General features: G+C 41.9%; 1 protein-coding gene across 3 annotated transcripts in view; it reads left to right on the top strand.

The window, feature by feature from the left end:
* MIER1 (MIER1 transcriptional regulator) overlaps positions 1-14202 on the top strand; it is a 40919-nt gene that overhangs the window by 4548 nt on the left and 22169 nt on the right. For all 3 annotated transcript variants that reach the window (XM_082227603.1, XM_082227604.1, XM_082227602.1), the window contains 2 exons: positions 6119-6143; positions 9274-9419. In XM_082227603.1, coding sequence (XP_082083729.1) covers positions 6119-6143; positions 9274-9419 — 171 coding nt within the window. Of the gene's footprint in view, positions 1-6118; positions 6144-9273; positions 9420-14202 lie in introns of those variants that run through there.

The following is a 14202-nucleotide window of genomic DNA, read 5'->3' as shown; positions in this document are numbered from 1 at the left end:
TGTCTATACTTTGTGGACAGTTGTGTTCATATCACTATTGAAATGGAATTTTGAGGATACATTGTAATCTGAGGAGAGTTCATGTAAACTCTGCACATTTTAAGACAAAATCCTTTTGCTGGCATATTTGCCTCCAGTGGCCATTGCTTTAAGACATTTTTGGGTATTTTTGTTACACCTCGTCCTCTGTGGTAGGAAACAAGCTAATGTAGGAATACAAAATAATGTACAAAGGTTAGTGACTTTGGATAAAAGCACAGTAATGCACTTTGTAAATCAGCATTTTGTTATATTGCTCTGGTCATGAATAGTGAGTTCTGCAACAAGATGTTGTAGTGTATCATTGCAGCTTAGCAGAAATGATAGAGACCATCCTTCAGAAGTTCAGAATATTCCATTTCTCCAGTACTTCCCATTTCTGTTTCTTTTCTAGTCAAGAGTCAGTGTCACAGTGCTCAGTTCTCACAGGAGTACTTCGTTGAGGCATTTGCCCCCTTTTAAGTATTTATTCTTAAATTTGTACTTCTGCAGACCTTGGGATTCCCCTGAATGTACCCTTTTGTCTCTCAGTGACCCCATTTTGTCTTTAATCCTGCTCATTCACCTCCTGAGTTTGTTATTAGAGTGAGTGATTGCACTTGCTGGTGGAAAGCTGTTTCTGAAACAATTTATATCAGTAGTAAGTCCTGGGTCATACTAGCATACTTACAGGTGTAGTGGACCAACTTGATGTGGCCTGGGCTTTGCCACAGGTGAGAGAAATCTATCACTATGGTTAAACTATACCTTTTCCCTCCTCAAACTGTGCATGAATTTTAGTTACATTTTTACTGTATTCTTCCTGTTTTTTGACATTTGTTAATATATTTTGAGAGGTAATATAAAGATAAACTTTTTGAAGTGCATTTATTTGGTTTTGGTATAGTTAGCATTTGAAAACTTGTACATGGCTTCTGTTCAGTAGAAGGGAAGTTAAAAGACTGAATTTAGTGGAAAGCATATTAGTGTGGGAGCAGCTTTGTTTGTGGGACATAACTGATGGCAGTGCTCAGAAATCCCAAGTAGTCACCATGTAATTATATCCTTAGAAACAACATAATTTAGGATACGTGTGCTTGATCTTAACCCCTCCCCCTCCTCAGTCATATGGACTATAAATAATTTGCAAATGAAAGGAGTACTTTTTGCCATTGTAAAAGTACTGGCTAGAGAGTTTGGATTTGAGAATTGGCAGTTCTGGACTCAAATACCCATTCAGATGTGAAGCTTCCTGGGTGGTTTTGGTCAAGATGCATTTTCCAAGGCTAATATACCAGCTGAAACACTGCTCAGAGTTCTTTTAAGGAAGGACAGGATACAAATGTAGCAAGGAAATAAACAAAAATTCCCATGTCAAGAAAGTCTGCACGTAGTCGTAGATCATTATTTCCTCATTCAAGGGATAATGCAAAATTTAACCCAAGTATGCATAGTTTTTTGCAAATTGATGTTTTTTGGGGGTGGGAATTAAAAATAATCACAACTTGAGTTAAATTGTAACCAGCAACAATATAAATATGCATCTAGGCCAGATGTCACATAATTTACTTTGGGCAGAAATAAATACCTAAAGCATTTAGCTTCTGCAACAAAGCAAATAAAATTTTGTTAATTTTATACTTTTAAGAGTTCTCTAAGGCAAAATGTCTTTCATGATAAATACTGACTAGGAAATAACTGACCTTACAACTCTTCCTTTGGATTAGCTCCAGACTAAAGTAGTTGAAATTAGGTCCTGTTAAAATCAACAGGATTTGTTAAGGAGCAATGCTAACTCCCCACTTGAACCAGTGAGGCTTTACAGAATGGCGAGGCTACCATTGCATCCACAAACCTGCTGCGCTCGGAGAATCTCACCAATGGCACTTCTGCACCCTTACGCATGTTGATTGGAAGGGGGAGCTCTGTGCCAATGGCGTGGTATATTTCCACAAACGGTGGTTAACTAGAGGCCAGTGGAGGCTGGCAAGGTTAGGTGCACAGACCCCTCTGTCCAGTGCAATGTAAACCCAAGATCCACCGAGGTGATTACATTTCTAGCTGAGCTGGATGAGGCTAGGTTCAGCCAGGGCTATGCTGGCTGACATTCCTCTGCCAGGCTCAGGCTGATTGAGCTGGCAGTAGTCCACCTCTTGAACAGAGTTTGGAAAAGGGGTAACTTAGACCATGTTAACAAGTAAGTTTGCTGGCTTCCTATAGTTAGGATTGTTCTGTAAGTCTTTTCAGCTGACTTCACTAAATTAGAAAGAATTTTAACATTGAATGGACAGTGATTTCCATTTTTTAAAATCAGCATCCTTTACTTACTCTAAAATAATAAATGCACCTGCACAAGAACTTAGGCTTTACTATTGGAAAGGCATTTTTAAGGTTTCAATATGACATTTGGAACACTACATGGTTCTATCTTCTTGAGTGTACAGAGGCAGTCAGCTTAATATCACGTACAAGTAAAGGTAAAGGATAAATCTTTTCCTAAGGTGGTGGTTCATTACCTTGGACAATTATACTATGGAAAACTTGAAAGTGCTGGGGTGACTGTACTGTTGTGAAGGAATTAGATAACTGTGTTGTCCTGCAAAAACTTGTAGTTTGTGGAGTTTTTTGCCTGAGGATGAGGTAAATTACTATTAATCTGAGTGCACCCTGACAGGCAATGCAAAGGAGAGGGAAATGGTCATTGCTTGAATTGAGTCTACTTTGCAGCAAAGCAGCTTTCTGTAGATTGTACCTTCAGTAGATGTGCAGCCTATTAACTGTATCTGAGCACTGATATTGATATAACTTCATACTGGAAACTGAGGTGGCAGAACAGTGTCTGCATTTTTCACCCTTTGGTGTGCTTTAGTCAGAGTGATATGTAAAATAGACCAACAAGCAAAATTGCCAGTATTGCACATGGATTCACAGCTACAGACAAAAACTGATTGAAGGGGCATTCCATGCCAAATCACCTGATTTTAATACTTGACCATGCTCTCATGACTCAAATTTTCTTCAAAAAAAAATTTATGTGTAGATACCTATGAGATAGAGGGACGCGGGTGGCGCTGTGGTCTAAACCACTGAGCCTAGGGCTTGCCGATCGGAAAGTTGGCGGTTCGAATCCCCACGCAAACCATAAATAAGACATGTATCATACTTGTTTTGTAGAATGGGCTAACCATGTACTTGTTATGTTTTAAAAATAAGGAGGGTGTTTTTTGTGGTTATAAAATAAATTGATTTTGAAGTAATTTTTTACCCCCAAAATTACTTTTTTTGAACAAGTTTAAAGTCTCTTTGAGCCTGAAATAACTCACACATTCATGAGAATAGTTAAAATTGTACGCTCTTATGTTAGTGTCATCTGATATATTTTAAAAATTAAGTTTTATTGATTATTTAATAAAAAATGCAATTTTAACTATTGTTAATTTATCTAGTAAATTGAAATAATCCATTCCCTGCTAAAATACGGATAAAGTACTTAACTAAAATAATCCAGACTGCTTCTTCCTTATCTGTGTAATGTAACTTCAGAGCTGCAAATACCTCAGTGTGACCTGCACTTGTAGATGAGGCATAGCAAGGATGAGGAACTTGGTGCCTCTGCATGTTGTTGGACTACAGCTCCATGATCCCAAACCATTAGGCATTTCTGTCTGGGGTTCATATAAGTTGGAAGTCCAACAATATCAGGAGGGCCAGATGTTCTCCACTGCTGATGTTTAACTGATAATCACAGTCAGTCCATTGTTTGAAAAATAAGACTTTAGAGCCATCTTGCCCCCAAATAGCAACTAGACATTCCATTTTGGCGACTGTAATCTTGGTTTAAGGAACCATTTGACGCCAAGCAGGCTTGCCCCCCATGCAAGGCTGAGAGCATTTATGCTCTCTGCCTTAATTAATGGGCTCTGGGACTCTAGGACAGTGTTTCCCAACCGGTGTTCCGCGGCACACGAGTGTGCCGTGAGACATCGGCTGGTGTGCCGCGAGATACCTGGAGGGAGGCGGGCGAGGCGGGCGGCGAGAGGCGGGGCGGCGGCGGCGAGGAGAGGTCGCGCCTCCTGCTGCTGCCTGGCGCTCCTCCTCGCAGCCGGCAGCGCTGCCTGGGCGCCTCCGCGCGACTCTGCCTCGCTGGGTTTGGTCTCCCAGCAGAGACGGGTCACACGCGCCCCTCCCTCCCTCCCTCAGCCTGCGCGGAGGGAGAGCCAGAGAGAGGCATCGCTCCTGCGCTCCGAGGCGGATTGAGCGCAGCTGAGAGGAGCTGCCGAGGGAAAAAACTTTCACTTTTGTGCGTCTCTCCCGGCGTGACGCTGCGCGCTGACGTCACGGGGCGGGGCTTTAATGGTGGTGTGCCGCGAGATTTTTTTTCAGTAAACAGGTGTGCCGTTGCCCAAAAACGTTTGGGAAACACTGCTCTAGGAGGCTCTCTCAAGATCTTGTGGGGCTCTCTGAGATGTCGCAAGAGTCTCTCAGAACCCGGTAAGCAAGGCGAAAAGCTCTTTCCACACTGGGAAACAGCTTTAAAGCTCTATGCCTTGCATACATTTCATTTGTGTGATTTCAGCTAGCTGGCCACCAAGCACATAAAGCTGAGGTTGTGAAAGTTAATGGTGTGAAAGTTGCAAGTTGACTGTATGTTTGTTGTTATTTCTTATGTATATTTTTGGTGGAATCCGGTGCTGTGGGCTTCCGTTTGTTTCATCTGTGCAAGCATTGCAGCTTTCTAGATAAAACAATCCCATGTCTCCTCCCCATCTGTGCTGTTTTGATCCCCTCCAGAGCCAATTGGGGTGTGTTGAACAGGGAACCCTATTGTGCAAACAGAAGGTCTTGTGCAGGTGAATCCTAATATTTTTATTTTTATGTTATATTGTACACCTTGGGCTCCTTTGGGAACAAGAGTGATCCAGAAAGACAACTAGCAATAAAATAAAATGATTGTTGTGCTGGTAGAGACACAAATGACACTGTTAAGTGTTTGAATTGTTGACTGTAATGTTTGAAAAGCTAATTTTTTAAAAGGAGGGGGAGGTCAGTGTTAGAAATTCAGCTATATAAGCTAATCAGCAAATGGCACCTTAAACCTAGGTTACAGTCACCACAATGGAATGTCTTCTCTCCCCCCCCCCCCGATATTGGTGGTGGTGTTTATTTTCATTTCTATGCCACTTTATATTTTAAAGAAAAAATCTCAAAAATGTTTACAACACATTAAAACATCAAATCCATAATAAAACAAATTCAGGGAAAATATTTCATATCCTTCTCTGACTGACATTTTGCTTTCCCCAGTCACCAACCTGGCATCCACAGATCCCCACGTGGTTGCAATTCGACCTGCACCAGTCGCAAAACATTCCTGACGTCTGGCTAATTTCTTTCACTGGGTTGGAGATCCATTTAAACACATAGTGTACTGACATTATTTGTCATGTGTCTTGCATGTTGAGCGGCTTACTTTTAAGCAATTTCCAATAATAGCTAGGGATGGAAAAAGCTGTGTTGCATTGAGCTGAACATTGCTAGTCTGTATGTTGCAGGAATGCTAAAACACAACCTTGTTTTACCATAATGTTTTATCATGATGTAACAACATATAGTGAGGCATTCATTACTCACATTATGAAATGTGAACGCCCTCACATGGTTGTGGCTTTTTGCACGTATATGTGTTCTGCTTTATCAAACTTTAAAAACTAGAAAGTAGAAATGGCATTTGTTAAAAGTTTTCACGTGAAATGATGACAGATTTTTGCGTTTCATTGCTTATACCAAGTAAAAATGCAGTTTAGAGATAACGTCCTGTGATGAACATATTTTCAGTTCTTACTGTTTTTATGTTTTAAGAAAGGTTAAATGTTATGGTCTTTTGTTACATAGTGTCAGTCTTGTGGTATAGTGTGTTTTCTGTCAGATATTTATTTATTCAAAACATAAATACTTCTAGGCTGTTATATGATTGATCGAAATGTTGCAGTGAAAGTCAGAAATATTCTGGTTTATGCTTCATATTTCACAATGTATTGCAAAATATTTGGCAATTGTTCACTGATAACATTTTTCTTTTTTTCTTTCCTTTTTTTGATAGCCTTCTGTTGAGTCTGCAAGCCCAGGTAAAGTTTTATTCTGATATTTACAAAGCTTGGATAGAAAAGTGAGCCCTTTATAACCGGCGAGACTTGAATATATTTTATTGTATACACAGTAACTGCTGGAATTAACTATGTTCTATTCTGCAAGACAATCTGGTCTTGAGGGGATATTCCTACATCTTAATTTTCATCCTCTGCTAAGCAAAACATGGGTGAGCCATGTTGCTCTTACACAGTTGCCATTAACATGCCTTTGAATTTGCACTAGGGCAAAAAACGACCCACCTGTGGTGAAGGTGGTTCAGGGCTTATCTGACATACAGTGGTGCCTCGCAAGACGAAATTAATCCGTTCCGCGAGTCTCTTCATCTTGCGGGTTTTTCGTTTTGTGAAGCACAGCTATTAGCAGCTTAGCGGCTACAGGTATAAACTCGTTCCTGCAACTGCAAGCCTCGACCCCTAGGGAGCACCTGGCCATTGCATAAGCCTCGTCCGGCCTCTTAAGCAGTCCCTCCTGACGCGCTTACATAACACAAGCCCCGACCACCACCATCCCAGCGACCCCGGAAGATAAGATCTGCAGCAAGCACCCCGCACCTCCGATCCCGGGGCGCGCTCAGCCAAAGCGTCCCCGGACACCTGTCCCGCCGTGCCTTTGTGCAGTGCTCTGCAGAGCGGAGCGATGAGCCCAGCCGATCGCAGGCAGGGCAAGCGGCGGCGAAGGTGGAGAGAGCGAGGCCCAGAGGGAGGAGTCTCCGGCAACGCCATTGACGGCCCCGCCACAGCTCTGGGTCCTGGAGCCCTCCGGCTGCCGGCTGCCATTATTTTGCTGCAGGAGCCTCCTCTGCACTGGGATCCTCGTGCGCTCCCTCCCTCTCTCCATGCCTTTTAGGTGAGTGGCGTGCTCGGGCTGACTTTGGACGACCCACAGCGGGGCTTCCCTCGGCCGCGCGACCGGAGCTCGCCTTTGCGGTCACTTTGAGAAAAAGGGAAAAAAACTCGCAAGAAGTTTCGTCTTGCGAAGCAAGCCCATAGGGAAAATCGTCTTGCGAAGTGACGCAAAAAACGAAAAACCCTTTTGTCTTGTGCGTTTTTTGTTTTGCGAGACATTCGTCTTGCGGGGCACCACTGTACTTCAGAATCCCATGCATGAATTTGTTAAGAAGGGGGGTAAAAGTTTCCACTTTGTCATGGATAAAGGCATGTTCTAGTGCTGGCTGAAATTAGCAACTTGCAGTCTTATACTGGTCCTGAGCCCTTTCAGGCATAGTATGATTGGGCCAGGGGTTATCCTTGTTAACAGCTAATTTTGTCCATGTTAACAAATCATTGTATTTGTAAGTCTGAAAGCTTCCACTATTCAACATGTTGCCAGAATGAAAGTCTCTTCTTGCACAGCTTTGTTAAATACTTGCACAGTATTGTTAAAAATGAAGTAGAGGCAAGTCATCAAGTTTAACTGTGTTTGTCTGTAGTATTCCCAATTCTGGGGTTGCCCCCTGTTCTGATCTGCTAGTCCTTTTCCTGTGGAACTGAATAACCAGGAATCCGCACTGGGTTAGACTTAGTACATTATACATGTTGGGCATGGTGAATCAGGGTGCTGGGCACTTCCCAAAAACCTGTATGTGGAACAGATAAAATAGTATGACATCTCTTCTCACTGTAGTCCAAAATAAAAAAAATTGTGTACTACAGGCTTCTTTTCAGTCATATGCTTAAATAATTTTTTAGTTGCCCTGTTGTTGAAGTGCTGTATTCTGCACCATCCACTAGGTATTGGCAAGTGCAGAGTTGTAGGATTCATGCTTTAGTGTAGGAGGGGGAATTTTTTTGGCCTGGGAGGCTGGACCTTTATTTTTGCCCACCCTCACAAGTCAACTTCGGCAAGTAGGTGGGATCACCCACCTCACTATCTGATGCCATAATGAAATCAGGTGACTGACCTCTGCCAAAGTTGGTCTATGGAGCTGGTGTGTAATAGTTCAGAGGGCTTGTTCTGCCCTGGGTGCAAGGCTTCCCAAATGTCCAGCAACCTGCTGATTGTTGTTAGGAAGCACTGAGCACACAGTTCGGAATGCATTTTGCACAGTGCTTCCCAGGTGCCTAGTAATCAGGCGCTTAATTATTATAATAAAATTACTGAACATTTGGGGAGTGCTGTGCAAGTGCTTTCCAGGCTCTGTGCTTTCCCGGGCAAAGAACTTGCAAAAGATTTTGCACAGCACTTCCAAAGTGCCAGACAGCCAGCTGGTTAGTATTGATTACAGTGGTGCCCCGCAAGACGAATGCCTCGCAAGACGGAAAACTCGCTAGACGAAAGAGAGTTCCGTTTTGGAGGTGCTTCGCAAAACCAATTTCCTATGGGCTTGCTTCACAAGACGACAATGTCTTGCGAGTTCCTGCTGGTTCCCCCCCTTTTTCTAAGCCGCTGAGCCACTTATCAACTGATCCGATAAGCCGCTAATAGCGCTAATCCGCTAATCCCTCAATGGCCTTGCTTCGCAAGACGAAAAAACTGCTAGACGAAGAGAATCACAGAACGGATTCTTTTCGTCTTGCGAGGCACCACTGTATAGGAAAAGCTTTTTGTTCAGTGACATAACAATTGTACCATTTTGCAATGCAATAAATTCTTAAAGCCAAATATTTGCACTTCCCTTCACAAAAACATGAACATTTGATCTTTCCACCTTCTACTCTCAAGCTAAAAATCCAGCAGGAAGCCAACATTATGAGGTCATAGTTTTCTATACCTGCACTGCTTTATAGCTTGACTCTGGGAATGAATTAAAAACCTAGCTATATCTTGCTTTGTAACACTGGGTAAAGTTATAAGCTACAGTCTTTTACCTAGGGGTAAGTTCTATTTAACTCCCTAGGAATTACTTATGAATTGTGTATAGGCTTGCACTTATTAGTACCAATGTTCATGCTTTATGATTTTTGAATCTGTAGCCTTCAAATAACACTATTTATTTATTTACTTATTTATTTATTTATTGGTTGACTAATTATTTAGAGATTTGGCTTTTGCAGAAAAGTTTCACTGCTATATTAATCTTGGTTTTAAAATAATTTGCATGTGGTAATAATGTTTTTAACACTTAAGTCTACAATGTGATCAACTGTGAGGTTAATCAAATTGTAGGAGGGTCTGCAACATCAGATGACCATGAATTTGACCCAACGGCTGACATGCTGGTTCATGACTTTGATGATGAACGGACTTTAGAAGAGGAAGAAATGATGGAAGGTGAAACAAACTTCAGTTCTGAAATAGAAGATCTTACAAGGGTAAATGCTAGAAAATATTTTTGAACAAAACACTATTTTGTTTGGGAAGTAGTTTTGTCTTGGAAATGGTTTGACATTCTATTACCTGGGAAAAGATGCATTTCTTAGTTAACAGCAGAATGGGGTTGTGTTAAATGGGCTTTGGGTGAAAGGCATAGGGGTAGGTGTGGGGAACCTGTGGCTCTTCAGTTGTTGGACTTCAACCTCAGCCAGTATAACCAATGGGAGTTGTAGTCCAGCAATGTCTGGATGGCCTCATGTTCCCTATCCTTGGCACTAGGTGTTTTCAGGGTAGTTCCACCATATTCAGTCTACACCAGTGGTTCCCCATTAGCTATGTATTGCAGATCTCTGTGGTAGTTTTTGTTATGTGAATGGACCATCTGGGTGGGTTACATGGACCCCCTGGGATCCATGGACCACCAATTGGGTACCCCTGATCTATATTATATGACCACTTCTCCGCATCATGGGTACTCTGTCCTGATTTAGCAGTATACTTTATCCTCCTCTGTTTATTTTGTTATAGGGATGTCATGTGAGGAACTCATGCTGACTAAATAAAGACTCCCCAAGTGCCTGAGAAACTGTGTAATGGTACTTAAAAGTGCCAGTACCAAGAGGGGAAATAAGCAACTAAGCAAACATTGCTTAGCACCTTTATATCTTCTGTTGCCCCAGTTCAGTTGCCCTAGAATCAGTTCAGTATGATCCATAGTCATGATCTTTGACAGGAGCTCAAATAAGAGATGTACAAAGTAGAGGTTTCTATAGTATATATCAAGTACAAAGTTCATAAGGCTGTTCATTTGTTTTAAAGTATGTCTAATTTAAGCCAGTTGATTGAGTCACTTTTCTTAAATTTATTTTTATTGCATTTGTAAAGTTGTCATCATTATGTAGCTTACTTATTTAATTCTGAAATTAATAATAGTTTTGGACCAAGGGATGGGGACATAAATTTTTGGACTTGTTGGAAGCTATTTTGTGTGGGCAGCCAGTTTGACTGCCTAATATTTGACATAAAGTTGTGCTTTGGGGGGAAATATAGTATTTCAGTAAGAGGATTCTGAAGGGGGGAAAATACCTTTAATCAGTTAACTTGTTAATGAGTTCCTAGGATGAGTTGTAAAGCCCTAAGGAATGGTAAGGAAACCTGGTTTGGGGAATGAGAGTGAGCAGATTAGCAATGTAATGAGAACATTAAAGGTTCTGCTGTCATTCAGTAAGCATACTGGTCATATCTGCACATCATGCTCAATGCAGTGCGCATGGGTTTGCCATGTCATCTAGGGTTACCATATTCTGAAGAGCAAAAACCCGAACACATTCGGGACACCCCCACCACCACCCCGCATCTCTGTCACTCGCCCCCTCCCTGCCGCGACCCTTTTTTTGCCCACCTGCTCCCTCCCACCCTCCCTCCCTTCTCTTACCTTTGCTCTCTTTGGCCCCTGCTCAGGAGATGCTGCGTCTCCAGATGATGGGAGGCTAAGTGACCCCGAGAAGGCTGTGCCAAGCCTGGCAGCTGCCGGAAACATCACAAGGCCAAGTGCAACCCTAACACAGATAATACTACTACTAATAATAATAATGGTCATAATAAAACCCCCAAAACCTAAGCACTTCATGTAAAATGCAAAAATCCACCCGGATGTGCATGCTGCCCCCTCCCAAAAGATGACATGTCCAGGAAAACCTGGACGTATGGCAACACTAATTGATTAGTTTAACAGCTTTATAGCCCATTATTTGAAATTAATCCTTGTTACACTGCATTTGTACCTGATGGGAAGCCATAAACTGTGGCTTACCATGCATGAGTGAGTCTGCTTTGTGCACTCACACAGAGGGAAAACAAATTAAGATCCTGGCTTGGTGCTAAATCTAAACAGGATGGTAGTTTGTTTGACTCCAACAAACCATAGTTAGTAAGCCAAGGTTGATTCTTGACTCCTGGTTGTAGTTTGGAGTGGAACAGACCATTATTCCCTGTTGAGAGATAATCCTCAGGCTGTGAACATGGTTTGTTTTCTCCCAGTGCAAGCAAGGAGGAGTGAAGCAAGTACAATTCACTCATGTGTGTGGTAAGTCATGATTTATGACTTACCGTGAAGTACAAATGCAGCCTTAGTGCGAAACATAGTCAGTAGCCACAGACAACCTGACAAACCACAGTTAACAAAAATGGAAGGCAAAAGCTTCCAAACAACCCCCAACTGCAGGGGGGGGGGAGAGATTGGAGGGTAGAGCATCCAAACCTGAGACTCACTGTGGCATCTTCTATCAACCATAAACATGGCCCTGAACTCAGATTTCTTACTGTAATATGTTTTATAAGTGGTAGTAGCAAAATGTGTATCTCTTCAAAGTGCTGCAGTTTTTGGCATGGAGTATTATACCACTAATCAGATGTCAGTTTTCATAGAAAAGAACAGTGAAGGTCAGAAGCATTGAATTTTAGTGGAAGACTAGGTTATGTGTGCCAAAAATACTGCATACACTCAGCTATGTTAAGAAGCTTATTTCATATTAAGAATAGCCTTGGAAAAATATTTTGGTCAACCAACTACAGTTAAGTTGCATATGATTGGATAACAATATGATTTTCATATTATTTTATTGGACATAGATGAAAAATCTATGGTGCAGTTAAGCTTCTGAAAGCCTAATCCACAAGGTGTGAAAAACCTTAAACCGCTATGTTTATAAATCCTCATAATAACAACCTAAGAAATCATGAGAGTTGAAGAAAACACAATGAAGTTGCTTTCCGGCCACGTCACAAGTCAATGGTGGTAGCTCCTTGCTGCCCTCCACAGGCAGTGAGGAGTTTTAGGCAGGGAAAAGCCAGGATTTATGAGGCAAAAATCCTGGCATTGTTCCCTAGTGGGGTCTGGGGAGCTCACTGCATCCTGCTGTGCCGCTCAAGCTTGTGTCTACCAACTTAAAAGGCAGAGCGGGTGCGACCTGGGTGTGTGTCCCTGCCATGGATGAGCCTCCGTCTCTGGCATGATTTGTGGTTGGTTCCTCCAAAATTTGGACAATTGGCATTAATCAAGAGGCGCTCCTGGACTGACATACGTCAATAGACTGCAATCAGTTAGCTGCCCAAAGGACTGGACTTGAATCTTTGAAGGTTTCTTTGACATTTTATTTGAAGCTTGGGAATCCTTACAACAGCCAGGAAAAAAAGGGTGTGGACAAGGTACTTTGTGCTTTTTATGGTTTTCAAGTGGTCTCCTTTTTCCCTGTCCTCCCATGCATAATGAAAAGGACATGTGTAGCCGCTGCCATGTTATTCTGTTTGTTATTTCGGAAAAGAGGGGGGAGGCTTTTATCTATGCTCAACAAGGAATTTTACAAGGTTTTACTATGCCCTCCCCCCTTGACCGATGCTGAATAGACTTTATTTAAAATTATTCATGGACTGTTGTTGGAGAAATGAAGTGGGAGAAAAAATAATGAACAGATGCGGTAAAGAGGCTGAATTTGAGAAAAGATCTTGTTTTTAACTGTGTGCTGAGGAAGAACTCCAGAGCGGAATTTTAATGGCGGAGTTTGGATATGCACTTTGTGAGTTATTTATGACTGCAGCTCGTACGCTAGTCTAAACAGCAGAAGGAATGGAATGTAACTTTGTACCATCCAGATAAACACTGCAAAGAGCTGAACAATGGAAGATAGTGATTAACTCACCCAGCACACCAGGTCTGGAACAACAATATATAGGAAGGACCACACAGGTGAAATCAATCATTTATTTATAAAATAAAATGGAGGTGCTATTTGTAAGGTGAAAGAAGTGGCAAGCTGGAAGAATGGTTTAACGGCAAATGAAGGTTCTCAGCTGGACTTAAATAAGAAATGATGCGGCTATGCGATGAAATGATGATGATCGTGAGTTTGGAACAGGAGCAGGAAACCTGATTTTAAGAAATTGTATGAAATTAATTTGGTTTGATTTGTAATAATTTGGAAAATTAATAAAAATAATTGGGGGGGGAGGAAAAACAAAGAGGTTTTCTTCATGTTTCTTTTACTTGTTTTTTCCCCTCATGTTTTCTGTAACATTTGCAGTTTAACTCTGCAGTCATAAGTTATAAATTTCAGCATGCTGGCAGGGGTGATGAGATATAAGTCCTAATGGGTTGAGAACTTTGATCCAAATGTATCACTCCAAACCACTCTTATCTGGTAGCTCTGTTCCTCCCCAGGCCACCTCCTCTTCTTCCCCTCCCCACCACACCTCTATTGACCCAACTGCACACTCTCCTTGAGGGTTTTTGCCTGGCTAGAATGTGTCCCTGAATTCTGATAATCTTGCTTTCTTGGATGGAGGATAGAGAGGGGTGTGTGAGGACGTGTGTAGAAACTAACTTAATGTACAAAGGTAATATGTACATTCATTGTTACCATTCTTTCCTCTGGATCCACCAAGCACTAGAAGGGAATGTAGCCCTTGGACTGAAAATATTTCTCTATTCTTTGGTGTAAATCCATTCTTGACGTTCAAAAATATTTCTCTGGGGGAAAATTTTCCAACCAGAGCAATGGGATCATCATGTCAAAGGCAATAAATCTTATTCCCCCGCCCCAATGTCCTTGCCACACACACACACACCTTAGTTGTTGAAGATTAGATATTATTGTCATTTCATTCTGTAGAAACCCTCCCCACTGTGTTGTAATCTGTGCCTACTGTAAAAGAACTTTGCTGCTAATTACTAAGATGGAGATCACCCAACCCCTGCTCCAATTGTCATGCCGCTTGTCCTCATCA

Source organism: Podarcis vaucheri (assembly GCF_965113315.1).
Source record: "Podarcis vaucheri genome assembly, chromosome: 6".
In the NCBI taxonomy this organism is placed as follows: Eukaryota; Metazoa; Chordata; class Lepidosauria; order Squamata; family Lacertidae; genus Podarcis; species Podarcis vaucheri.
Note: the sequence above shows the minus strand (reverse complement) of the source record. Positions and strands in the feature narration are given on the sequence as shown.